This window comes from Artemia franciscana, chromosome 2 (assembly GCF_032884065.1).
Source record: "Artemia franciscana chromosome 2, ASM3288406v1, whole genome shotgun sequence".
NCBI classification, from domain to species: Eukaryota; Metazoa; Arthropoda; class Branchiopoda; order Anostraca; family Artemiidae; genus Artemia; species Artemia franciscana.
In genome coordinates this window covers 21,313,563-21,339,813 of record NC_088864.1, presented here as the reverse complement: position 1 = coordinate 21,339,813, position 26,251 = coordinate 21,313,563, and the positions used below count along the sequence as shown (strand labels likewise).

The following is a 26,251-nucleotide window of genomic DNA, read 5'->3' as shown; positions in this document are numbered from 1 at the left end:
TAAAACCCTTATTTCTACCCTATTTCAGGCATGACTATCATAAGGAGTGCATAGATCCCTGGCTTTTGGAGCACCGAACGTGTCCGATGTGCAAAATGGATATTCTAAAACATTATGGCTACGTTGTAAGTATTTTGTTTCGGTACATTCTAAAAAACAAACTATATTACCACTGATAAATCTACACTCTAAAGAAGAATTAGAAGAATAAATAAAATTCAGGGCAGCTTAGGAATCCATTTCATATTGTGGGGTAATTTTCTGAAGCTTTACAATTACTTTTCGTATTTAAATCCTTTTAAAATTCACTAATTATTCACTCTAATTAAGTTTATATAATTAAATCACTCTAATTAAGTAGAAAACTGATTAAGTTTTCACCCTGTATGAGGCATAAAACAATGTATATAATGAAAAAAGAAATCACCAATACAACAACGCAAACACAGAAATAAACATACACCATAAAAAAAACAAAAAAAAAACGTATAAACAAAAAAAAAACCACAGAAGGAGAAAGGAAGACTGTTTTTCTACTTTAATGATTAATATAGATCAGTACTTGAATGAGGCCTTAACCCTAATCATCCATCAATTACATAGGTCAAACAGCATAGCCATACACAATCAAACAGTTCGTGGTAACGAACTGTAGTAAGGAGCGACCCGGCTCAATAGTAAACGAAACTCTAAAAAACGGAATTTTGATGCTAAAATATACATCAAAAGAATCAGATTTTTATGCTGATTTTAAATATATAAGTTTCATCAAATTTAGTATTTGTCATCAAAAGTTACGAGCCTGAAAAAATTTGCCTTATTTTAGAAAATAGGGGAAAACACACCCTAAAAGTCACAGAATCTTAACGAAAATCACACCATCGCATTTGGCGTATCAGAGAACCCTATAGCAAAATTTTCAAGCTCCTATCTACAAAAATGTGGAATTTCGTATTTTTTGCCAGAAGACAAATCACGGGTGCGTGTTTATTTGTTTGTTTTTTAGTTTTTTTTTTCCCAGGGGTCATCGCATCGACCAAGTGGTCCTAGAATGTCGCAAGAGGGCTCATTCTAACGGAAATGAAAAGTTCTAGTGCCCTTTTTAAGTGACCAAAAAAATTTGAGGGCACCTACGCCCCCTCCCACGCTCATTTTTTCTCCAAAGTCAACAGATCAAAATTTTGAGATAGCCATTTTGTTCCGCATAGTCAAAAACCATAATAACTATGTCTTTGGGAATGACTTACTCCCCCACAGTCTCTGGGGGAGGGGCTGCAAGTTATAAACTTCGACCAGTGTTTACATATAATAATGGTTATTGGCAAGTTTACAGTCGTTTTCAGGGGATTTTTTTTGTTTTGGGGGTGGGTTTGAGGGGAGGGGGCTATGTTGGAGGATCTTTCCTTGGAGAAATAAGTCATGAGGGAACAGAAATTCAATGAAAAGGGCGCAGAATTTTCTAAAATTACTATAAAAAAAAATGAAAAAATAAACATGGAAAAGTTTTTTCAATTGAAAGTAAAGAGTAGCATTAAAACTTAAAACGAACAGAGATTATTACGCATATGAGGGGTTCTAAAAATACTTTAGCATAAAGAGTGAGGTATTTAGGAGGAGATAAATACCTCGCTCTTTATGCTATAGTATTTTTAGTAATTTCAACTATTTATTCTACGGCCTTTCTGATTCAGGGGTCATTCTTAAAGAATTGGGACAAAACTTACGATTTAGTGTAAAGAACGAGGTATTAACGAGGGTACAAACCCCCTCATATACATAATAAAAATTAAAGAATATAAAAGTTTGTTACATAAGTTAATTCTTAAGTTACGTATATTTTTTACTAATAAAAAAAATCGTTAAAAATTGAAATTTATAGTTTTCTTTTTATGTAACCGAAAAAATTGCAGGGCAACTAGGCCTCCTTCCCATCCCTTATTCCTCAAAATCGTCTGATCAAAACTAAGAGAAAGCCATTTAGCCAAACAAGGAATTAATATGCAAATTTCATTTTAATAATTTATGTGTGGAGAGCCAAAATCAAACATGCATTAATTCAAAAACATTCAGAAATTACATAAAAAAAAAACTAGTTTTTTTAACTGAAAGTAAGGAGCGACATTAAAACTTAAAACGAACAGAAATTACTCCGTATATGAAATGGGTTGTCCCCTCCGCAATCCCTCGCTCTTTACGCTAAAGTTTGACTCTTTGCCACAATTCTGCTTTTTAAAACAATTAAAAGCTTTAGCGTAAAGAGCGAGGGATTGCGGAGGGGACAACCCATTTCGTATACGGAGTAATTTCTGTTCGTTTTAAGTTTTAATGTCGCTCCTTACTTTCAGTTAAAAAAACTAGTTTTTCTTATGTAATTAACGTAAAAAGGAGCGACATTAAAATTTAAAACGAACAGAAATTACTTTCGTAAATGAAAGGGGCTGCTTCCTCATCAACGCCCTACTCTTTGCACTAATGTTTTTTACTGTTTTAAAAAGTAGAGTTAAGAGGAAGAGCGGGGCGTTCATGAGAAAGCAGCCCCTTTCATATACGAACTAATTTCTATTCGTTTTAATTTCTAATTTTGCTCCTTACTTTTCGTTAAAAAAACTTGTTTTTTTTTTCATTTAATCACCAGGTAAAGAGTGAACATTTGATTCTGAATGAGTCCAAAAAGGCTAAAGGTATCTAGGTGAATCGATGGAGAACGTTGGCGGGTATTTTCAACTAAATCAAACGACACTAGATGCACAAATAAAATAGGTTGATCAATAAGGTGTATCTACAATATCTTAAAATATTTTAATGGTTTTAACTTGAAACTTCCTGTGACATTAACTGGGACTGTAACTAGCTGTCCAAAGGGCCAGCAATATCTAAAAAACAGACTGAGGGAATTATGTTGAAACGTTTAGGGTATTTTGAAGAGTGATTGGAGGGGAACCAGCCCTGTTGACATTTATAAGGGCCCCCTTCCCTCAATACTAGTTGGAATTATGAAAAAAAAAACATTTGTTCAAAATCAAACAGTTCGTGGTAACGAACTTTTGTAAGGAGCGACCCGGCTCAATAGTAACCAAAACTTAAAAAAACGGAATTTTGATACCAATAGTTACATCAAAAGAATCAAATTTTAATGTTGATTTTAAATATCATGAAAAGAGAAATCACCAATGCAACAGCACAAACACACAAAAAAACACAATCAACCATAAAGAATAATCCATGGACAGGCAGTCATGTCGTCAATAAGTATAAGTCGTCATTTACCAAACAATAGAAAAAATAATAAAGACAAATAATTCAGAGGCAACAACCCAACACAAGGGCTCATCAGGAGAATACACTGGCCTATATAGGGTTTCGCCACTTCAAATTCTCTACCCAGCCAAGTGTTGTGGCTACCACAGAATATCCATGGCATTCCCGTGTCAGGTATCATCCCCAAAATACATGCCTATGAAAAAAAAAAAAAAAAAACAGCAAATGTAAAACAACCAAGTAACACCAAAACAAGCTTATCCTGTTAATATATCCCTCTTTTTAGCAACAATAGGTAAACTAAATATAATAAATTTTACCAAATCACAAATATTAACATATTGCAAAAAACCTGAATGAACTAAACAATTATAGAATTCATCTTATCCATGTGGCTAATTAAAAAAAAAATCCGCTCAATTAGAAACACAATTCAAAATAAATGGCGCTGCAACAACAATTCTCGAACCTTCGAAATTAGTTGAAAATTTCTTTAAGTATTTCTAGATAATTCTTTTGATATTTATTTAAAAGTTCGTTATAATGAAAACTAAATTTTTTAAATTGCCAAGTTAATTTATTTGCAGAAAAATCTCTTGATATCAATTTTTGGCTTAAGATTTTACATCTATTTTTAATCAATATAATTACTACAAATCCCTGCATAACGAAGTAACTATGAGAAAAACGCTGAATATGTGATATTTGAGTGTATATTACTTTCAGGGAATGGGAAACTAATCACTTCAAAATCAAAATCATCCGTTTTATTATACATTTTAAAACCTAATTTTTATTATCATAAATATTAATATTTAAATCTAAGAAATGATCTTCATGACCAGCGCCATGACTAAGTTCAAGAATAAGCTCTGATGGATATATATTTTTAGAAATATCAATGAAATCCTTACAACTTAAGACCAAAATATCATCTAAATATCTTTTATTATTTGACAAAACATGTTTTAAATTAATCGGATTATTCTTATCCATCATATATTTATATTCTAGTTGACTTAAAAACAAGTCAGCTATAAATGGGCTGGCATTCCCCCCCCATGGGAATTCCCACAATTTGCTTGTACAAATCACCACCAAATCTTATACAAGTATTGTATAAAACAAATTCTAATAACTCAAAAATCTTATCCAAGCTGTAACATCTCAAGTTAACTGTAGTATTAAAGCAGTTTGTCCATATGGCTTTTTTATTATAACTGTCTATTTTTAAGAACCTTTTACTAGATAAGAGGAAAGATTTCTTTATAACAGTTTTTAAATTATCAAACACTACATTAAGTGATAAATTAGTATACATTGTCGCAAAATCGAAAGACTCAATTCTTTTAGCTGAAACCATTGTTAAAGAATCTATCACCTGCAGTGAATTATTAACACTCCAATATGGATTAAAATTCGAAAAATTTTTAATACCAGAACAATAGGTTTTAAGTTTACTTACAATTTCCTTTAAAATTAAAGAGAGGTCAGTAGCAGCAATGCGGGTTGGACATTTAGCTGCTCCAGCAATAAACCGTGGTTTAGGGGTATTCTTTTGAAATTTTACAGTCCAGTATAGGAAAGGGAACTTTTTATCATTGTCATTTATTTTAATATTAAAATTTTTAAAAAGTATTTCTTCAGTCTTTCCAATTAAATTCTCATCCTCTATATTTACCTTTTCGTAAATATTAGTTGTGCATAACTCCCTTTTTAAGATAACACAATACAGATTCTGACAAAATATGGCAAAATTATTATTAGCTTTATCCACTGGCACAATTACAAATTCATTCTTTAGATTAGCAATTGCTTGTTTAATCTTCGCATTATAAAATAATGATTTAGTGTTACTACTTTTTAAGTTAGAATATGTTTTATTTCTTATTCTACTAATAATTAAATTCTTCCAACTTTGAAAACTCTCTTTATTTTTATTCTCTTTCTTACACCACTTATCAATAAATAAATCAAAATCAAATTCCAAGCCATCAAGAACACTCGATGGTTTCAGATGATGAGAAATACGGAAATTAGCCCCTGAATCAACAAAATTAAATATAAAGAACAAGTTTTTTCAACTGAAAGTAAGGAGCAACATTAAAACTTACAACCAACAGAAATTATTACGTATATGAGGGGGTTGCCCCCTCCTCAACACCTCGTTCTTTACGCTAATGTTTTGTGGTACTTCATATTATTCTTATTGCTTCTTATTGTTCTAATTAAACGAACCCTGTGTGTCAAGAGTCGTTCTTAAAGAATTGGGACAAAATTCAAACTGTAGCGCAATTTTACCAGGATTGAGCAACTTTAAAATTTTACCAGAATTGAGTTTTACCAGGTTTTGCTATGCATGGGTTGGGTTTATGTAAGGGTGGAGCCAATAGCAATTTCCAGTGTGTAACTGGGCATTGCTTTAATACTAAGACTACTAAAAAAAAAAAAACATATCAGTATCCTGCTTTGGCATTATTATCCCTATCACCATATCCACGGTATTGGTCAAAAATGACTAATTTTTATTACTTGAACGTTTGGAGGGTGAGAGCCGCGGTGCCAGAGCTCCCCCTTCCCAACTCCTAAGTATTTGCAATTGTAAAATGTTTAAGTAATAGTTTTTTAATTACCCCCCCCCAGAAAAAAACAAATTGAAAAAGTCCCATGTACGTGCGAGCCTTGTTACCACTATTTGCCAATTAAGATAAGCCACTAAACCATTAAAGATTGGGCTTAAGCTGAGCCCACCAGGGAACAGTAATTTATTGACAAATAATATTTGTAGTTTGCTGGGAGCCAAGAGAGTATTCTCAACATGGACTTGGATACTCCCATTGTTTCAACAAGACCTGGTAGAAGTGGTCCTGGGGGAAGCAGGAACTTAGCACCAGATGTAATTTCAGTACCTTCTACTCCTCAGTCTCAGCGTGTTCCTTCTCCAATAAGCAGGAGATTAAGACTTCCTATTTCTTCGGTAAGAATTTTGTGTTTAGGCTATAGTTCGTATTCTTGACACGTCTTTATAACGTAATAAGCATTCAGTTAATAAGGTTTTTTCCACCGCCATGAACAGACAAATCTGTTATTCTGCCTGAAAATTATGCTACCAAATAAGCCAAATACAGACACAATAAAATAAAAATAATTATTTTCTCAGAAAACTTACGAATTTGAAAAAGAAAGTATGTCTCTTCTCGTAATTTGGCATAAAACAATGATAAGGTAAAATTGTGTGAAAGAGGTTGAAGTAAGTGTGAAGTATATTAAAGCAAGTGTAAAGTAGGTTACACAACTATTAGTATTTATTAAGTTGTACATTATTTTTGAACTTTTCAAAGTTTTCCTATGCAAGTCAATGAGGTCCGCGTAATGGCGGTCGACACCTGCATTACGTGGCAAACAGGAAAATTGGCATTCCCTGATCCTCTGTTCTCAGCTGTGTGGGATATACATAGTTGGGGGCAAATCACCTTGCGCTTTTCGTGAAATTTTCCATGATTTGATATTTGCAACCGTAAACAGTCATGTGTAGTAGCACAGAGAAAATAACACATCCGTTAGTGTCATGTCATGAAGTAGACATGACATTGCTCAGTACAGGCAATGTTCGCTAAATGTAAGATAAAAATGCAATGTTTACTGCAAAGTAAAGCTTTGTTTTAAGGACTTTGAAAAGGGTAAATAAGAGAGAAATATTTTAAGGGGTTAAAAGAAGGAAAAATCTCTCGAGCTATTTTTCTCTATTTCTAGATAGATTAGAGATGCTACTTTTGCGTAGGAGGTGATATTTCTAGGAAATAAAGGATGTCTCAAAAGGAACCCCAGATTTAAAAAGCCAGCTATTTTCATTTGTTGTTATTGTGTTATATATCGTGAAAGATATATCTCTTTATAAATAATTTTGTGGAGATTCATATATAAGTACGTTTTTTTCATTTTAATTTATTTGTGTTTTTCTGCTTGGTTTTGTTATTTTTATTTTCTGTTTTTTTCTGTTTGGTTTGTTTTGTTTTTTTCCTATGACCCGATGGCTTTTTTTAGAAATATACTAACATTCATAATATACATACATATACACTATTTCACATGCTTTGTTATCACTGATCATTGAGGTAGGACTTGGCAAAGTGCAATTTACTTTTTAAGGACTTGTAAAGCGGACAAATAAGAAAGAAATATTTTAAGGGGCTTGAAGAAGAAAAAAATCTCTTGAGCTATTTTTATCTATTTCTAGATGTAGAGGGGCTACTTTTACGTAGGAAGTAATGTTTCAAGAAAATAAAGGGTGTCTCAAAATGAACGCCAGATTTGAAAAACCCGTCTTTTTCTCTGCTGTTGTTGGCAACATTGTTATGCATGTTTTGTTATCTCTGATCAGTGTGGTTTTGTTTTGATACTGTGCTTTGTTTTCCAGGTTAATGTTTGTGGTGTAAATTCATAAGTGTGGTGTAAATTTGATTTATAGTAAATTTAAATCCGGTGTTCTGTTTGAAACATTCTTTATAATAATTAAAAATGTGAAACCCATCAATTCTTGGTACATACTTAAACGTGCCCATCAAGTCAAGTACAATATTAGTGATGATGAAAAATAGATAAATTATCCCCTAAAGGTATCTCTTTGATTTTAGTGGCTTTAGTTCACGAATAAGTTGTTGTTGTTTTTTTTTTTGGGGGGGGGGGAGAATTCATTCTTCAAAAAAAGGGGGCAGGGCAAACCTGACTTCTCTCAATTTTTTCCAATGACAACGGATGCATTTACCAAACGTAGGGAAGGGGCAAAATTGGGGCAAAATCCCCTAATCAAACTGATGCTACTCGGTTATATGTGTTTGAACAAAATGAAGAATAATTATTTTTATTAAATGTTGGGGTCTATATAATTTACACAGCTTTTCCAAATTTGAGTCATTTGTGCATGTTAACAAATTGCTTCCTCAAAAGGTCGTGTATTTTTTAGCCCCCTCCCACTTGCGAAGCATCATTTTTAACCCATTATTCCGACAAACTTCAAACCTCGGCAACAAGCCCCTTTCATATACGGAGTAATTTCCGTCATTTGTGCATGTTAACAAATTGCTTCCTCAAAAAGTCCTGTGGTTCACCTCTTAAAAAGTTATGTGTTAGCCCCGTCCCACCTGCGAAGCATCATTTTTAACCCATTCGTCCGACAAACTTCAAACCTCGGCAAGAAGGACGAATTGGGTGATAATGAACCCAAACGGTCGTTAGATGCACTAATGTTGGCAACTACAACCTAATAAAGGACGACGGAACCTTTAACCGACATAACCGCGGCCCATAGTAACCAAAAACATAGCCTGAAACACCCAAAAGTGGCATCGGATCGAAAAAAAGAACACTGTTGGTATTACCTTGGCTAAAACCATATACAGGAAACTTACAGTCCAGTGGCTTGAACAAAAAGGAAAATCCCGTGGATTGAACAACAAGGAAAATCACTTATTTTGCATGGGAAGGAATAATGTGTTCTTTTTTTCCTCTTTTACTAGTGGGGCACTGGAATATCATAGAAAGTTATTTAGTGGCTCACTTTAAAGGAAATTGTGACGTGTAGTGCCTTTTGTAATTAACAAAACACAATATTTAACATGAAATCACTTTTTGAAAAAGATTATATCTTCGTATACAATATGATTTGGCCCAAGCCTGAGATGTGTGCAGCTACTCACAAGGACCCATGCTACCATTTGTGCACACCAATAGACCCTGGTGTGTTCTGTGCAGAGTAAATATCAAGGTTTAGTTATTCAGGACCAGGACCAGTCAACATTAAAACAAGCTTTGTAGTAATTTATGTATTTTTTTTAGTTACTTGTGTTTGAGACCAGATGCAGGGTATTCAACCCAACTCAATTCCAAGGACTTTCAGGATTTTAGTGGACATGCTATCAAAAAAAAAAATAGCATAGAAACAAACTATTTAAATTGATTTGGATTATTTATTTGTAAATGCATGATGTATTGTGTAACCAGTGTCAGCAGGTATGCCTGAACTATTTTATTGCACTTAATATTAATTATATTATATATATATATATATATATATATATATATATATATATATATATATATATATATATATATATATATATATATATATATATATATATATATATATATATATATAATTATTAAACAAACATTAATGAAATATTATTTTATAAACTGAAAAATTTCAAGGTGCTACAAGTCACAAATCAACCGTCAAAAAAGCGGGAGAAGTGAGTAAACATTGCGACGATTTCTTTCTTCTAATTCAAGTGAAGAAAAAATAATTTGTCAACCATTTTCTCGGCATTGATCCACCTGCCCATCTAGCTCACTATTTACCACCAGGGGTGTTGATAGTACCGCTGGTTTATAACTATTGTACAAGGGGGCTCTTGGAAGCATAATATCTCATTTTACAAATATTTTCTTATACACCTATTCGCTATGCATGGGTGATTTAAAATTCAAAACCTGCAAATTATTAATCTTGGTTAAAACTTATCAAACAATTCGTGGTAACGAGCTGTAGTAAGGAGCGAACCAGCTCAATAGTAACCAAAACTCAACGGAATTTTGATACTAATAGATACATCAAACGAATTGTATTTTTATGCTGATTTTAAATATATAAGTTTCATCAAATTTAATCGTACCCATACAAAGCTATGAGCCTGAGAAAATTTGCGTTATTTTGGAAAATAGGGAGGAACACCCCTTAAACGTCGTAGTGTCTTAACAAAAATCACATCATCACATTCAGCGTATCAGAGGCCCCTACTGTAGAGGTGTCAAGCGCTTATCTAAAAAATGTGGAATTTTGTATTTTTTGCCAGAAGACCGATCACGGGCGTCTTTATTTGTTTCTTTGTTTTTTGTTTTTTTTTGTTTTTTTTTCCCAGGAGTGATCGTATCGACCCAATGGTCATAAAATGTCGCGAAAGGGCTCATTCTAACGGAAAATAAAAGTCTAGTGCTCTTTCTAAATGGCCAAAAAAATTGGAGGGCACCTAGGCCCCCTCCCACGCTCATTTTTCCCGAAGTCACCGGATTAAAACTTTGAGATAGCCATTTGGTTCAGCATAGTCGAAAAACTGAATAAATATGTCTTTGGGAATAACTTACTCCCCCACAGTCCCCTGGGGAGGAGCTGCAAGTCGCAAACTTTGACCATTGCTTACATTTAGAAATGGTTATTGGGAAGTGTACAGACGTTTTCTGCGGATTTTTTATGGTTGGGGGAGGGGGTCGAGGAGAGGAGGTTTTGTGGGATGATATTTTAATGGAGAATTTATCATAGGAGAAGAGAAATTCCATGAGGGGGGCACAGAATTTCTAGTATTCTTTAAAAAAAACGTTGAAAAAAAACATGAAAATGTTTTTTCAACTGGATGTAAGGAGCAGCATTTAAGCTTAAAACCAACAGAAATGATTACGCATATGAGGAGGTTCATCTCCTCTTAAATACCCCGCTCTTTACGCTAAAGTATTTTTTGTATTTCCAACTAATTATTCTAAGACCTAAAAAAATTTAAGCTTTACTGTAAAGAGCAAGATATTGACGAGTAGGCGAACCCTCTCATATACGTAATAAAAATATACGAATATAGAAGCTCGTTACGTAAGTTAATTGGTAAGTTACGTATATTTATTACTAATAAAAACGTTTTAAAAAAATTAAAAGTTCTAGTTGCCTTTTTAAGTAACCGAAAAATTGGAGGGAAAATAGGCCTCCTACCCCACCCCTTTTTTCTCAAAATCTTCCGACCTAAACTATGAGGAAGCCATTTAGCCACAAAAAAAATATGCAAATTTCCTTTTAATTATTCATGTGGGGAGAGCCAAAATCAAAACATGTATTAATTAAAAAAACGTTCAGCAATTAAATAAAAAACAAGTTTTTTCAACTGAAAGTAAGGAGTGACATTAAAACTTAAAATGAGCAGAAATTATTTCCATATATAAAAGGGGCTGTTCCCTCCTAAGCACCCCGCTCTTTACGCTAAACTTTTTTATTGGTTTAATAAATAGAGTTGTGAGAAAGGGTCAAACTTTAACGTAAAGAGCGGGGCGTTGAGGAGGGAACAGCCCCTTTCATATACGGAATAATTTCCCTTCGCTTTAAGTTTTAATGTCACTCCTTACTTTCAGTTGAAAAAAAACTTGTTTTTTTTTTATTTAATTACAAAGGAAGCTCCTTTGCAGCTTTTAAACAGAGTATTTAACTTGTAGCAAATTAAACGCATGCGCACTTTTTAAGATTTAAACATTATGCTTTCTCCTACATTTAAATATTAGTAAAAAACTATTAGTCTTTCTTATATTCTTGCAACTTTTACAGTATCGACATTTCATTAGCTGCAATGTAATTTAGACCTATTCTATGTTACATTCAGGATTCAGAATCCATCGTCTGAGAGGACGCAGGTTCGAATCCCAGTATACCCAATTGTTTAGTTTGGGCCGGGGGTCAGTGGCGTGACTCTGTAAGCTTAGCTAGAGTCGACCCAGCTCTAAATGGGTACCTGGAGAAATCTGGGGAAGGTTAACAGGAATGGTGTGCGAAAGCACAGGGTGGTTGACCCCCCCCCCCATTGCACTTCCTGGCTGAAGGGCCAAGAAACGGAGATCAGCACCGCCGGTAGGGACTGTAAAGTCTAACGTCGTATCCTTTACCTTTTATGTTACATTCAGCGTAGTTCTACAATGTTTGAAATACCAGAATGGAATTAACTTCTTCCTGAATCAACCCGTATTCAATTACAGAAAGCACAGATTCGTTTTATTTTTTATTCATTTAAACCAAATTGCGATGTCTCATATCATCCCCTAGAACTGTTCAATTAATGGCGATACAAAGAATACAAATCACATCTCCGTTCTCCCTTAGGATCGGAAAAAAATGACAGAAGAACCCCCTTTTCGGGGAATTCCCCCTTTTTCAAACTCAGACAAATGTCATGAGCCAAAATAAGAAGACTTTCAAATGTAAATACAGAATGGAGAATTTCGCTGCATTGTTTATGCGTTTTCTTTTCCCTTTTTATGAATCATAAATGCAGGAACCGACTTAGGAGCCTCAAAGCAAACACCGAAGAGAAAAGCTTTATGCCTGAAAATGGATTTTGAAAGAAAAAACCTTTATTGTATTTCTATTTTCTTTTTTTTTTTAATTGTGGACTCTTTCCCCCAGATTTTGAGATTTTTTGTAACTTCATTTGAAAAAGTCTCTGTTAGTCTTACGATATTCTTTTATCCGTTAATTTTTTATCCAAACCTACTTTTTTGTCAATTAATGCTCGCAATTACAGTTTATAGATTCATTTCTAATTGACTGATTAAGTTCTAATTGAGTTATATAGTTCTCATTTCTAATTGAGTTTTATAGATTAATTAAGATTCACATGTATTTCATTATCGTCTGTTTATTCCCGCAAGAAACCCAATCTAAATGAGTAGCCTTTGTTCTAATAAAAATTGAATAAAAAACAAGTTTTTTTTTTTTTTTTACTGAAAGTAGGGAGCAGCATTAAACTTAAAAAGAACAGAAATTATTCAGTACGTGAGGGGGGGGGGCTGTCTCCTTCTTAATTCCCCTCTCTTGACGCTATAGTTTGTTAAGAACTTTTTTAAAAAAAAGTTCTGATTCTAATTATGCGGCTTTTGTGTTTAAGGAATCGTTCCTAAAGAATTGAGATAAAAGGTCGAACTTTATCGTAAAAGTGGAATATTGAAAAGGTGGCAACCTCCCTCATATCTAGAACAATTTCTGTTCTTCGTAAGTTTTAACGTTACTCCTTACTTTCAGTAGTCAATTTTCTTTTATTTCTGATCGTTTATTATATAATTCCAGGAAATCTGCCAACCTCCTTAAAAAACATCCCCCATGAAAAATTCATCTTTTTTAAGGTCATGGGAGAATCCCCCTGTGTGGAAAGTATTTCCTGGAAAGCCCTTCCTCTAATGGAAAGTTTCTCCCCTAGAAAATTTCCCCGTGGAGGCTTTCTCCTGATGATAATTCCCCCAAGGAGAATTTCTCCCGTAGGAAATCCCCCCCCCCCTACGGAAAAGTACCCCAGAGAATTCCAACTCCGCTAAAAAATCCCCTGGAAAATTTCCCCGAAGTATCTACACATGTAAAACGGTGTGGCCAACGAGAAAGTAAGACAAATAAAACAGATTTCGTACACAAATTCTTGCACATACCTCGTGTAAAATTTCTCCTGGAAAGCTCATCCCTGGAAACTTCCATCCCAATGGGAAATTCTCCCTGTAGAAAGTCCATCCTAATTAAATCCCCCCCCCTAAAAAGTGTTGGTATATTTCCCTATAACAAATACTATATATAAACAACGGTCAAATTTCATAGCTTGCAGCCCTTCCTCCGGTGGTTCTGGGGGTCTTGTCGTCTCAAAAGACATAGGTAATGTACCTTTTAACTATATCGAACAAAATGGGTATCTCAGAATTTTGATTAGAAGACTTTTGGGAAAAAAGGGCGTGGGAGGAGGTCTAGTTGCCCTTTTTTGGTCACTTAAAAAGGCCACTTGAAGTTTTAATTTCCGTTTGAATAAGCTCTCTTGCAATGTTGTAGGACCATTGGTTAGATGCGATCACCCCTGAAAAAAAACACGCATCCGCGAATTTTCTTCTCGCAAAAAATACAAAATTCCACATTTTTCCAGATAGGAGTTTGGATAGGAGCAGATAGGATCGGGTTTTCTGATACGCTGAATCTGATGGTGTGATTTTCATTCAGTTTCTTTGACTTTTAGGGGGTGTTTCCCCCTTTTTCGAAAATCTTGAAAATTTTCTCAGGCCCCCCTTTTCGAAAACCTTTGATGGGTAACACTAAACTTAACGAATATTATATATTTAGAATCAGCATAATAAGCCATTTTTTTTATATTATCTGCTGATATTACAATTCCGTTTTTTAGAGTTTCGGTCACTATTGAGCCGCATCTCTCCTTAATTACTAGCCTAAAATCTTGGAAAACGCTTAGAGTGGAGGGATCGGGATGCAACTCGGTGGGAAAAATAAGCACAAGTCCTAGATACGTGATTGGCATAGCCAAAACGGATCCGCTCTCTTTGGGGGAGTGGGGGGGGAGGGTTAATTCTAAAAAATAGAAAAAATGAGGTATTTTAAACTTAGGAAGGAGTAATCAGATCTCATTGAAATTTCGTATTTAGAAGGACCTCGTAAGTCGAATCTCATGTTAAATCCCGACCGGATCTAGTGTCATTGGGGGGGGGGGAATCTTGGAAAACGCTTAAAGCGGAGAGATCAGGATGAAACTTGGTGGGAAGAATAAGCTCAAGTCTAAGATATGTGACGGAAATAACCGGACCGGATCTGCTCTCTTTGGTGGAGTTGGGGGGGGATTAATCCTGAAAAATTAGAAAAAAGAGGTATTTGTAACTTACGAACGGGTGATCAGATCTTAATGAAATTTGATCTTTAGAAGGATCTTGTGCTTTAGAATTCTCATTTTAAATCCCGACCAGATCCGGCGACATTCGGGGGGAGTTGGAGGGGGAAACCAGAAATCTTGGAAACCAAAAATCTTGGAAAACGCTTAGAGTGGAGAGATCGGGATGAAACCTGATGGGAAGAATAAGCACAAGTTATATATGCGTGATTGACATAATTGGAACGGATCCGTTCTCTTTAGGGAAGCTGGGGGTTGTTAATTTGGAAAAAATGAGAACAATTGAGGTATTTTAACTTAAGAACGGGTGACTGGATCTTAATGAAATTTGATATGTAGAAGAAACTCATGTCTCAGAGCTCTTGTTTCAAATCCTGACCAGATCTGTGGACATTGGAGGGAGTTGGAGGGGGAAACCGGAAATCTTGAATGCCTATTATTGTCGTAGATACATGATTGACGTAAACGGACTGGATCCACTCTCTTTGGGTGAGTTAGGGTGTGGGGTTCAATGCTTTAGGGAGTTTGGTACTTCTGGACGTGCTAGGACGATGAAAATTGGTAGACGTGTCAGGGAGCTGCACAACGTGACTTGATAAAGTCTTTTTCCCCGATAGAACATCTGCGGGGCTGAAGGGAGAGGAAAAATTAGAAAAATTGAGGTATTTTTAACTTACGAGTGGGTGATCGGATCTTAATGAATTTTAATATTTAGAAGGACCTTGTGACTCAGAGCTCTTGTTTTAAATCTCGGCCGGCATTAAGCCTCTGATTTTTCTTTTAAAGCAATCTATTGATTCTTAGAATTTTGCCAGAGCTCATACCATATGAGCTCTTGGCTCTTGCGACCTCGTCACAAGTGTCATATGAGCTCTTAGGTCTTGTTTATCTAAAGTCAAAGCTCAGCTTGCTATTCTCCGTACCAAAGACATTTAAAGGTATCTGAAAAAGAGGATAATAAATTTAATTTTAGTTTTCAGTAAAATCAATAAGGTAGTGTCAATAGGGTAATAGTGCCTTCTTTTATACCGGGTACAAGTGGGATTATTTCTTGCCAAAGGCATAACGCTTGGAAAATAGAAGTCAATCATTTGTATAAAATAAAATGAAGGACAAATCTTGATTTATGTCTGATCGTCATCTCCCCTACAAAAACGAAAAATGCAAAGTTTCAACAATTAAACATTTATTTTTGCTAGAAATTATCGGTGATTGCCTTATTTGCAGCAATTGGACACTGTACGCCATCCAGTGTCAAAAGACACTGGAATGTTGTTGTGTTGTTTAGTCGACGTTTGAGCGAATCAACTGCTCATATACGTGCGATCCTCTTTTAAAACATGGGCTTAGTGAAGCCATGTCACTTTGAAAAACACGCAAATAAAATTTTGGCACAGGCCATGTCAACACTTAGGATATCTTGGGAGAGTTGTAGGACATTGTATAGAGTGTTCTTGCTTAAATCACTGGCACTTGTATGTAATGTATATCACATCTCTATTCTGCTATTATTGCTTAAAAGATGTATTAAAAGAAACATACTCAAATTTGAATAAAGGCTAACATACCAGAAAAAATAAATAAATAAAAAGGTCGATACAGTAAAAAAGAAGTCATTACAGTTACTACAATTAAAACATCTATAAAAGGAAACGTAAAGACGAAGTAAGAAGGTTAATACAATGGATATAAAAGTCAATACATTATAACTTAAAAGATAAGAGAATGTTATGTAGATTACAACTTTTTATATACCTAGTCAACAACAACATAGTTTTTCTATGGACCCACTTTGGGGACTTAGCCTGACCTAGGATTGTTCTCATTGTAAATGCACAAAAATACTTTATAATTTGGTTTCTATACATATTTCTTTTTACTTCATATTTTGTGCACTTCATGAGAATATGCCTAACATCATCATACTCATTACAAATATTACAAAAGGGCAAGCTAACTCTTCCCCATTTATGTAAAACTGAACAGGTTTTGGCATAACATGTCATCAATCTAAAAACAGTAACAGCAATAGATCTAATATCATGTACAAGTCCATCAAGAGGTGCCTTACAGTCTTAAAGTTCCAAAAAAGGAACTGGAATTAGCAAGCTGTTGTCCTGACCAGCGTTGTCAACTCTTTGAAATGAAATGTATTAGTTGTCCGACTAAAATTGTATCGCAAGAAATTTATTTTTACCTTCTCAACAGCAGAGTAGAAATTTGCCGACACAGAAAGAACATGTTCGATAAACTAGAACTGAACAGATATCCAAGTTAGAAATGAGTAAAGAAAACCAAAATGTTCAACAAATTTTGTTTTGTACCACAAAATTTGCAAACGTTCCAATTTTACGTTCCAATTTTCCATTCCAATTTTACTGCATTAAGAACGCTGACCCTGACTAAATACTTTCGGGGCCCAAAATTAAGAAGCTGCCATTTTGAGCTTAGATCCAGAGGAGTATCGACCCAGATGTCGAAGGCCCAATTTTGGCGAGAACCATAACTGCTAAAGTCAATCAATCTAAATGAAGAATTCATCTTATTTTTTTTTGTATAAGATTCAAGGTATCGTCAGTTGAAACCAATGCTGATGAAAAAGTCATAAAATTAGTCAAAAATACGAAATCAGTCAGTTCAGAGCTGTATAAACCTCTACTGTTTTGCTTAAGATTTATATCACTATTAATTTGACATAAAATCAGTCAGTTTAGAAGTATAGATTCATCTACCTTTTTGTGTAAGATTTGTGTCACTGTTAGTTTGACATAAAACCAGTCAGAGATAGTAAAACCAGTCAGTTTAGAATTATAGATTTATTTATTTATTATATTTATTTATTATAGATATAGATAGATTTATTTGTCATAAAATCAGTCAAAGATGGTAAAATGAGTTAGTCTAGAATCACAGTTTCATGTGATTTTTTGTGCAAGGTTTTGTAACACTACTAATCTATTATTGATATCCTTGGTATTTAGATAATAGCTTTAGTTTTTTCTTTTTTTTTACAGCTGAGAAAAACTTATTGAAAGTTATTTATGACATTTTTAATTACCGATTTCATTTTGATTGGATACAAGGATTTGGTATTTTTGTCTGTTATAGCTGTTGTCAGTGAAAATGTATCTTACTAGCTTTATAAGTGGTTGAGTCGCATTGTAGACACGAATTCTCCAGCAATAAAACTGTTTCATAAGTAGTGGTAAGGGCGGATTATAAGATGGTGAATAAATTATTCGCAGACGCGTAAAAAAAGATCTTTTTTTTTGGCTCAGTGTAAACCAAAGTAAGAAACTAAAAAAAAAGCACAGAGAAAAGAAAAAGTGGTTCTTTTATTTCGGTTTTTCATTTTTGATTATGGTTTTTCTGAGGAATACTAGATGCTGCTAATGGACAATTAGAGGACTTGAATGTGCGTAGGGTGTTTTGTTTTAGTCTCAGAACGCATGTCGTTTCCAGAGTATGCCCTTGGGAAACTTTGTGAAACTTGGCCTAACAAGCGATCTGTAAGAGCTCCTAACTAATCGGACAATCAACATCAAGCGTCGCATTACCTACCATACAAAAATCTAGATTACATTTCATCTTGTTTAGGTCACTTTTATCATCAGGAAAGATGGTGGTACCTTTAATAAGGGTTTGAAGCCGGTACCTTGATGGACTTTTCGTTTTCAGATTTTGCATTATAGAACTAAGTAGTTTGTATTCTTGTTTGAACATTTTTATATTTTTGGTTAGAACGTTTCAAAGATTTGTGTTAAAAAATTTAGAAGCAGAAAGCTAAATATTTGCTACTTAAAATAACAATTTATCAGAATGCAGATACTGAAGTAAATATGGAGAATAATAGGGAATATGGGTACCCATAAGCTGAATTTTAGGGAGGACTTACCTGGTCTAATCATCACTTCCTATGCTGTACAATAGAAATCTCAAAACGAAAATATAAAAATATAAGAAAATATCATTCAGCCGAGGGGGCTTGAGCCCCCCCCCCATACAGGCGTCCATGATAGGGACTTTTTTTTTTAATGGATTGCTTCTTGTGCATCAGTTTTACTTGCTTATAACTTGTTTGAGCCCTAATTGAATTTTCGAATCCAATTGTGGACATAGGCTCGGTCAAGTACATTCATCAGAACCAATCGACCTAATGGTATTTTTCAGGAAGGAAGATGGACTTGGGGCCGTGGATTTATTTGGAGTCGGCAAGGGAATGCCAATGGTGAAGATCAAAGAAATGATCGGCCTGTTTCAGGTTTGAATCCAATATATCACATACGATGTTTTACGTAGCTAGGTTCTTACGGTAGCCCTATATGAGCAGCTGATTGAAAAACAATATTCTTCAAATATTTGAAGCTAAAAATGCCACGGACATCGAAACAAAACCACTTTTAGCTTCCTGGACCCATCGTTGGTCTATTCATGCCTGAAAACCGTAATTTTCCAAGATTTTCTGTTTGGTTGTTTTAAAATTACGAAGTTTCTAGGGCAGCATGGGCTTATTTTGCTATGGGGTAGGGGGCTGGGGTGGGTGGTTCCACTCCCAGACCTTGGTTTGCCCCCTCACCTGAGCTTCCCCCTCCCCCCGAGCCGAAACTTAATTTCTTCAAAAATCTTGTTAAAACTGACATAATCCTGCATAATTCAAAGCTCAACAGAAACGAATCAGTTTACTTTAGTACATATTTAGATTTATAGTAGTAGAAAGTACCTTTTTAGTACTATATAGTACTTCAATCGTACCAAATGGCTCATTTTTTCAGTTTTTACTGTCATTTTCACTTGAATATTGGCTCCAACTTTGTCCCCCCCCTCCCAGAATTTTGACGAAATTGCGCCACTATAGGGCAGTACCACATTTTCATCAGTGTTATCACCTTGAAGCGTGGAAATAAATAAGCGACATTGATTAGTTACTCGGAAACTTTTCAACACTTTTCATCCTTAAAAATTCAAACATTAACAATATGTGGATTCTCAAGGACATCTGCGTTTTCAAAAGTATTTGTTTACTCCTAAGCTGCTGATGCCGTATGCTCTTAGCTTATTCAGTGCTCATTTTCCAACCTTGTCTTCTTTTTTCACATTTAACACCCACAACTTCAAAAACTACTGAAACTGCACGTGGAGTTTCAAAACTGCAAGCAGTACACAAACTACACTTGGAGGTTTATTTTTCGCTAATATTCAATTCTCAAATTTTTCCAAATTTTTTAAGATATTTGTTTAAGCCGCTTTACCAATTCAAACAATCGGATTTTATTCTCACTGTCCTTTGTACTCTTTGCAGCTATAGCACAGATTATCTATTAGTCTTCATCGATTATCTATGTAAGCATCAGCAATCTGTGGCTATAGAGCGCAAGAAGTAAAGAGCTTTTAGCACTATCATCACATGCCGCATAGTGGTTACTAGTGGGAAAAAAAAAAAAAATATCAGGCAGTATTGAGGCAACGGAAATTGTCAGGGTGGGTGGGTTACCGGATTTGATCCCCCCCCCCACTTCCTTCTGAAATATTTCTCCGCTTCGTAAGCTATTGAAAAAAGCTACTTCAAAATGAAAAATATAAGTGAAAAAAAGACTAAAGTATTTCTCCGAATTGCAAATTGGCCATAGAAATGTAGGTAAAAACGCCCATAACTGCCTTTCCCTGAAAAAAGTCCTTTTCGTAACCCCCACCCCCAAACAAAATTCTTTCCTTAATCCATCTCCAAAAAATAAAAACCTTGACACGACCCTCGTCAATGTGGTACTGGGACTCGATAACATTGGTATTTCTTCTTAGGATCAGCTTTAGTGTTCAGTTTTATTAGCTATACTGGATTGGACATTTGCTTAAAAACCTTTTAGTTAAAATTTAGTTAAAATATACAGTTAATGTTTATTTATTAACATATCAATAATGACAGAAAAAATATGAAATTGCACTCCAATTCCACAGTTTGTCTTGCTTTGTGTAGCGTTTTTGACACTATACTGAATTTGGTTTAGAATATGTACTTAGCAACCAGTATACTTACTACATGTGTAATTATTTTTTTTTTCCTGTTTCCTTTTTCGTTGCTTGGATTTTTTATCTATTTGTTTTATTTTCTTGCGTTTAGATATTTATTTTATCTTTTTTTTTGTTGATGATGGACTCTGGACTCTGGCCTTTCCTGGATTCCAGTTAAATGTTGTACCTATTATCACTGTGTGTTTTCATTCACTTTAATTATAAGTAGAAAGGCACCGTAGTACAGGTATACTAATCAAACTTTTTTGTTTACTTCATGCCTAGACACAAGAAGGAGAAACAGGGAGAACCCGCCAAAATTGGTCCAAAACCCCTGCCTGAGATCGGTGAAAAGAGCCTCATTAAAAGGGATACAAACATTTATTCTCTTGTGTTTTCGGACAGCTTCCCTTCTCGTCCCAGCCTAGATGAATAGCTTCTATCTACAGTATAAATACATACGAACAGTAGCGAAAAGTCCTATACTCTCCATTGAAGATTCTTGAAATAGAAATAAAACCTCATGAGTTAAACCATTCTTCATGACCCCGGCTTCGCGCACGCGCAATGATAAATGTTTAGCGCATAACAACGAGAAACTATTGCACTGACAGTCTGGGAACTTCCCAAACAGCGCGCTATGGATATGTATCATATTTGGAGAAACTTTGCTACTGTTCGTATATACATTTATACTGTGCTTCTATCCCTGGGAGTTTCTGATGTTTATACTTCTGAAACGATCAGTCAAAACCACTCTTTCTCTTTGAGTATGCTTTCCTAAAAAAATATAGATGGTGCTATATAAATGTAAATGACAAAATGCCAAAGCTCTAGATGGTAACGAATACGGCATTGCACTTTACAGTCCCTACCGGTGGTTGCTGATCTCCGTTTTACGGCCCTTCAGCCAGGAAGTGCAATAGAGGGTTGGGGTCAGCCATCCCGCGCATTCATACACCCTTCCTGTTTACATTCCCCAAACTTCTCCAGGTACCCATTTAGAGCTGGGTCGACCCTGGCTGAACTTACAGAGTCACGCCACTGAACCTCGTTTCAAACTAAAGAACCATCGAATCATAACCATAAAGAACCAAATCGAACCCCTGTCCTCACGGACAGCGGATTCCAAGTCTAGCGTGCCTAACACTCGGCTAGGAAGGCCCTAGGACGGCTGTAGATGGAACTACGAAATGGAAATTTCTTTTAAAACTAAAATTTGTGAATGCTAGTTTTTATATGGAAAATAAAAAACCAAATTGACAGGGTTTTCCATTAGAAAGTGTATTTTTGTCCCGGCGCGATTGCATATTATGCTATGAATTAACCAAAATATAAACGATACGTTGAAGAAACTTTGGGAAATTATGACTAGATATTGAGCTTCACCGCCACACTCTTGAGTTCTATCAAATTTATACTGTTAGGTTACGGTTTTATATGCATTTCAAAATCCTGTGGATGGTGAAGCTAATGCCAAAGGGTCCAAAGACCCACACTCCATGTAATTCTTTTTTTTTAGTATTTGTGTTGGTTATGTAAAATCGGGAATTCTTCATCCATCTCTCTAACATATTTAAATAGTAATGTGTACAAACTTCTCGAAAAGCTATAATTTGGCATAAAACTGTCAAAACCTATTTTTTTAACTTCGCATTTTTATTTTAGCTTTTATGTCTCTGTTTTACTACTTTGATACATTGAAGCTCTTTCTGCCCTCACTTCTACCATGTACTCTTTGCTTGTTCCTCTTCTAGTCAATTTTGTTCGATAAATATTTTTTAATTAAAACCGTGTAGTTGGGGGAATCAAGGCATTGCTAATTTTAAAAAGAGCCTGGACAGATAGTCCGAGTGAGTGAGAGGCAAAATCTGGCGCAAGTTGTTTTAGGATTGTATAAAAATGATGTCATTTCACTTGTTGATAGATAAGTCTGTCATCCATCTATCCATATATCATTTCTACGGCAGAACTAAGGTAGATAGTCATAGAACTAAGGAATGAAAGATCGGATTGATTTTGGGCTATCGCGCGACGGACAATTTCCAATGGATTTGTATGAAAAATGGGGGACTGAATTTGCTTGAACTCACAGGCGAACAAGTGACCTGAGCCTAATAGGCTTAACAACTTGCAGTCTAAGGGTCTCCTATATCCAAGTCCCCTGGATTCGCAGGCGAACGGTGAAGCCTATAGTTTTCCAAGTGTTTAGTTATATGACACGGGTAAACAGCGGGAGTAAGTATGATTCTCTTATTGGAAAAATACTTGTATGTTAGCTTCTGGAATGACACGACCAATATCTCTTTTTTTCAGGGGACTGTCAGCGACCAGACATTCAAGGCACATCAACAGTGGCACCATTCAGCACTGTCAATTTAGTAATTCCAACAATATCAGTAATAGACACATCGTGCCATTTAACAGACACCTCCGTTATCGCTCCTGCTGCTACCCATACCCCTAGTCTGACACCCATAAGTAAAAGTATGGCAGTTCGTACTCTTTAGTGCTTGTGATACCTGGTTTATTTTTGTATTCGAAACATTCTGAGATTATAGATCGTATTTCTTTATTCATAAATCAGTTTGATGATATTGTAATACACGTTGTATTAGGAATCATGGCTTTGGTTAGGAGGAGGGAGAGGGGACAGAATCCGTCCGCCAAGAAACCAATTACACTCTAAAAAAATCCTCAAAATCGAATTAAGGACCGTTTTTACAAGTGAATGTCCTCCCTGAAAAATACATAGGTACGATCATGCTCGTAATAATAGCTGCAAGGCTTTTATGTTAAAATATGTTTCAGTTAACTAGACTGGTTTTTGTGTTTTCGGCATTTTAAAGATACCACGTATCGAGGAAATTAAGATACACTTTGTTAGTAACTTTTATCAGTTCTTAAGATGGATATGACCTTTTTAATACGGAATAAGATTGTTTGAATTCTCAACTGCCTAATTAAACTAGAAAAGTACAGATCAAGAAATCGTATCTTTTGACAACGCTATCCACTAAAACCATTTAAAAGTCCTATTTGGGCCTACAACTCAATTATTACTGATAATAATTGTTTGTTGTCATTTTTGTTCCAGGGCAACGAAAAACAGAACACTACAGGTGATTTTTATCAACAGAAGCGAAGTAACGAAAGTAATAACGAATAATTAATGATATGTTGATTTCATTAGCACACCTTTAGTCTCTAATTTGGGATTGCTTTTAATTGACAAGAGTTGTTTGTATTCTGAAAAAAAAGGTAATGACTATTATAGCACTGTTTCAGTGTTGCCAATGCTTGAAGATAAATTGTATCACTTTGATGACCAAATTTGTGGCACAGTTATAGCAGTTTCCGTTTCTCTGGCAAAAACACTGGAATAAACAGAAAAGCAGGCAACCCCCTTTCAGAAACCAATTTTAAGCACCGTTTCCTCATGTGATGATTAGCCTGAAATTTGTGGAGATTTATTTTTATGTCGAGTTTGTGTGTGAGAAACATTCCCTTTGTCTTGCTTTTATCCCTTAAAACTTACTGGAGAAGTTCAAAAATTTCTAAAAATTGAAACATGACCTGGCGAATGCAATCAAGATGAGTACAATACAACGCTGCGCTGCTTTATAAAGCAGTGCAACACTGCATATTCAACTATGTTTCATGTATTATCAACTCTGGAGTTCTGCAAGGGAAAATCCTTAGATTGCTCCAAGCTGCAATTTAAGGTAATAGGACATTTACATTACTAGTAACACAAGTCGGCTCTCTGGAATGAAATAGGGAATATTAACTAGCGACTCTCAGTTCAGCTGTAATACTATCTATGCTTCCTTGATTAGAATGAAACACCCTAATACTACTTACTATTTTTCATATCCGCCGTTCTATTGGTTTCTACGAATCCTTGTCTTAACTTGTGTAGTCAGTAGCGTAACTACTAAGGATACCCGCCAGGCGGGCTCAGAAAGTGCGACCCTCCTATCCAGTTCAATGAAGAATCTACGCCCCAACCGTTTCAATTCTGCTTTGGAGCTATTTTTATTTAACAGATAAGAAAAAAAAACTGAACATCGTTATGAATTGACAACAGTAATAATAGCAGCAATGAAACATTAAAAAAAAAAAAATTACTATTGATAGCTTAGTCATTTAGAAATACATTAAATGCCACAAATTGTCTTTAAATAACTTTACTTTTATTCAGTCAAGGCGTAAATAATAACCAAATATTAGTGGTGTCAATTGATTTTTAAAAATTTAAAGACTATTTTTTTGTATTTTCATCGACAAATGTTTTATTTGGTATGTTCCCAGGAACAAGAGCTAAGAGCTCATATGACACTTGTGACGAGGCGTGAAGAGCTAAGAGCCAAGAGATCATATGGTATGAGCTCTAACAAAATTCTATGATTCAATAGATTAATTTAAAAGGAAAATAAGAGGCTTAATGCCGGTCAGGATTTAAAATAAGAGCTCTGAGTCACGATGTCCTTCTAAATATCAAAATTCATTAAGATCTGATCACGCACTCGTATGTTATAAATGATTAATTTTTTCTAATTTTTCCTCTCCCTTTAGCCCCCCAGATGGTCGAATCTAGGAAAACGACTTTATCAAGTCAATTTGTGCAGCTCCCTGACACGCCTACCAATTTTCATCGTCCTAGCACGTCCAGAAGCACCAAACTCGCCAAATCACTGAACCCCTCCCCCCAACTCCCCCAAAGAGAGCAAATCCAGTACGGTTCCGTCAATCACGTATCAAGGACAATTGCTTATTCTATCCACCAAGCTTCATCCCGATTCCTCCACTCAAAGTCTTTTCCAAGATTTCCCCCTCCAACTCCCCCAAATGTCAAAAGATCTGGTCGGGATTTGAAGTAAGAGCTCTGAGACATGAATTCCTTCTAAATATAAAATTTCATTAAGATCCGATCACCTATACGTAAGATAAAAATACCTCAATTTTCACGTTTTTCAAGAATTCCAGTTTCCCCTCCAATCCCCCCAGTGTCACATGATCTGGTCGGAATTTAAAATTAGAGCTTTGAAGCACAAGATCCTTCTAAATATCAAATTTTATAAGATCTGGTCACCCTTTCGTAAGTTACAAATACATCAATTTTCACAATTACCCCCCCCCCCCCCACCTCCACCAAAGAGAGCAGATCAGGTTATGTCAGTCACATATCTTAGACGGGTTTTTATTCTTTCCATCCAGTTTCATCCTGATCTCACCACTTTAAGTATTTTCGAAGATTTCCGGTACCCCCCAACTGCCCCCCCCCAATTACGCTGGATCCGGTTGATATTTAAAATAAGAGATCTGAGTTATGAGGTCCTTCTAAATATGAAATTTCATTAAGATGCGATCACTCCTTCATAAGTTGAAAATTCGTCACTTTTCTAATTTTCAGAATTAACCGCCCTCCCCCCCCCCCAATAGAGCGGATCCATTCCGGTTATGTCAATCATGTATCTAGGACTTGTGCATATTTTTCCCACCAAGTTTCATCCCGATACCTCCACTCTAAATGT

General features: G+C 35.2%; 1 protein-coding gene across 1 annotated transcript; it reads left to right on the top strand.

The window, feature by feature from the left end:
- On the top strand, positions 1 to 23,297 carry LOC136038615 (uncharacterized). The gene is made up of 4 exons (XM_065721841.1): positions 1 to 125; positions 6,047 to 6,235; positions 18,879 to 18,969; positions 23,031 to 23,297. Exons 1-4 carry the CDS (start codon positions 87 to 89, stop codon positions 23,222 to 23,224), a joined length of 513 nt encoding a protein of 170 aa, XP_065577913.1. The 5' UTR covers positions 1 to 86; the 3' UTR covers positions 23,225 to 23,297.
- Positions 23,298 to 26,251: the final 2,954 nt, after the last annotated feature.

What these genes read in the sequence shown, in the direction of transcription:
- LOC136038615 (XM_065721841.1), top strand. Translation starts at nt 87, where the DNA reads ATGTGCAAAATGGATATTCTAAAACATTATGGCTACGTT. An exon ending in TAAGACTTCCTATTTCTTCG is followed by an intron (nt 6,236 to 18,878) that starts GTAAGAATTTTG and finishes GGTATTTTTCAG; the next exon opens with GAAGGAAGATGGACTTGGGG. An exon ending in AAATGATCGGCCTGTTTCAG is followed by an intron (nt 18,970 to 23,030) that starts GTTTGAATCCAA and finishes TCTTTTTTTCAG; the next exon opens with GGGACTGTCAGCGACCAGAC.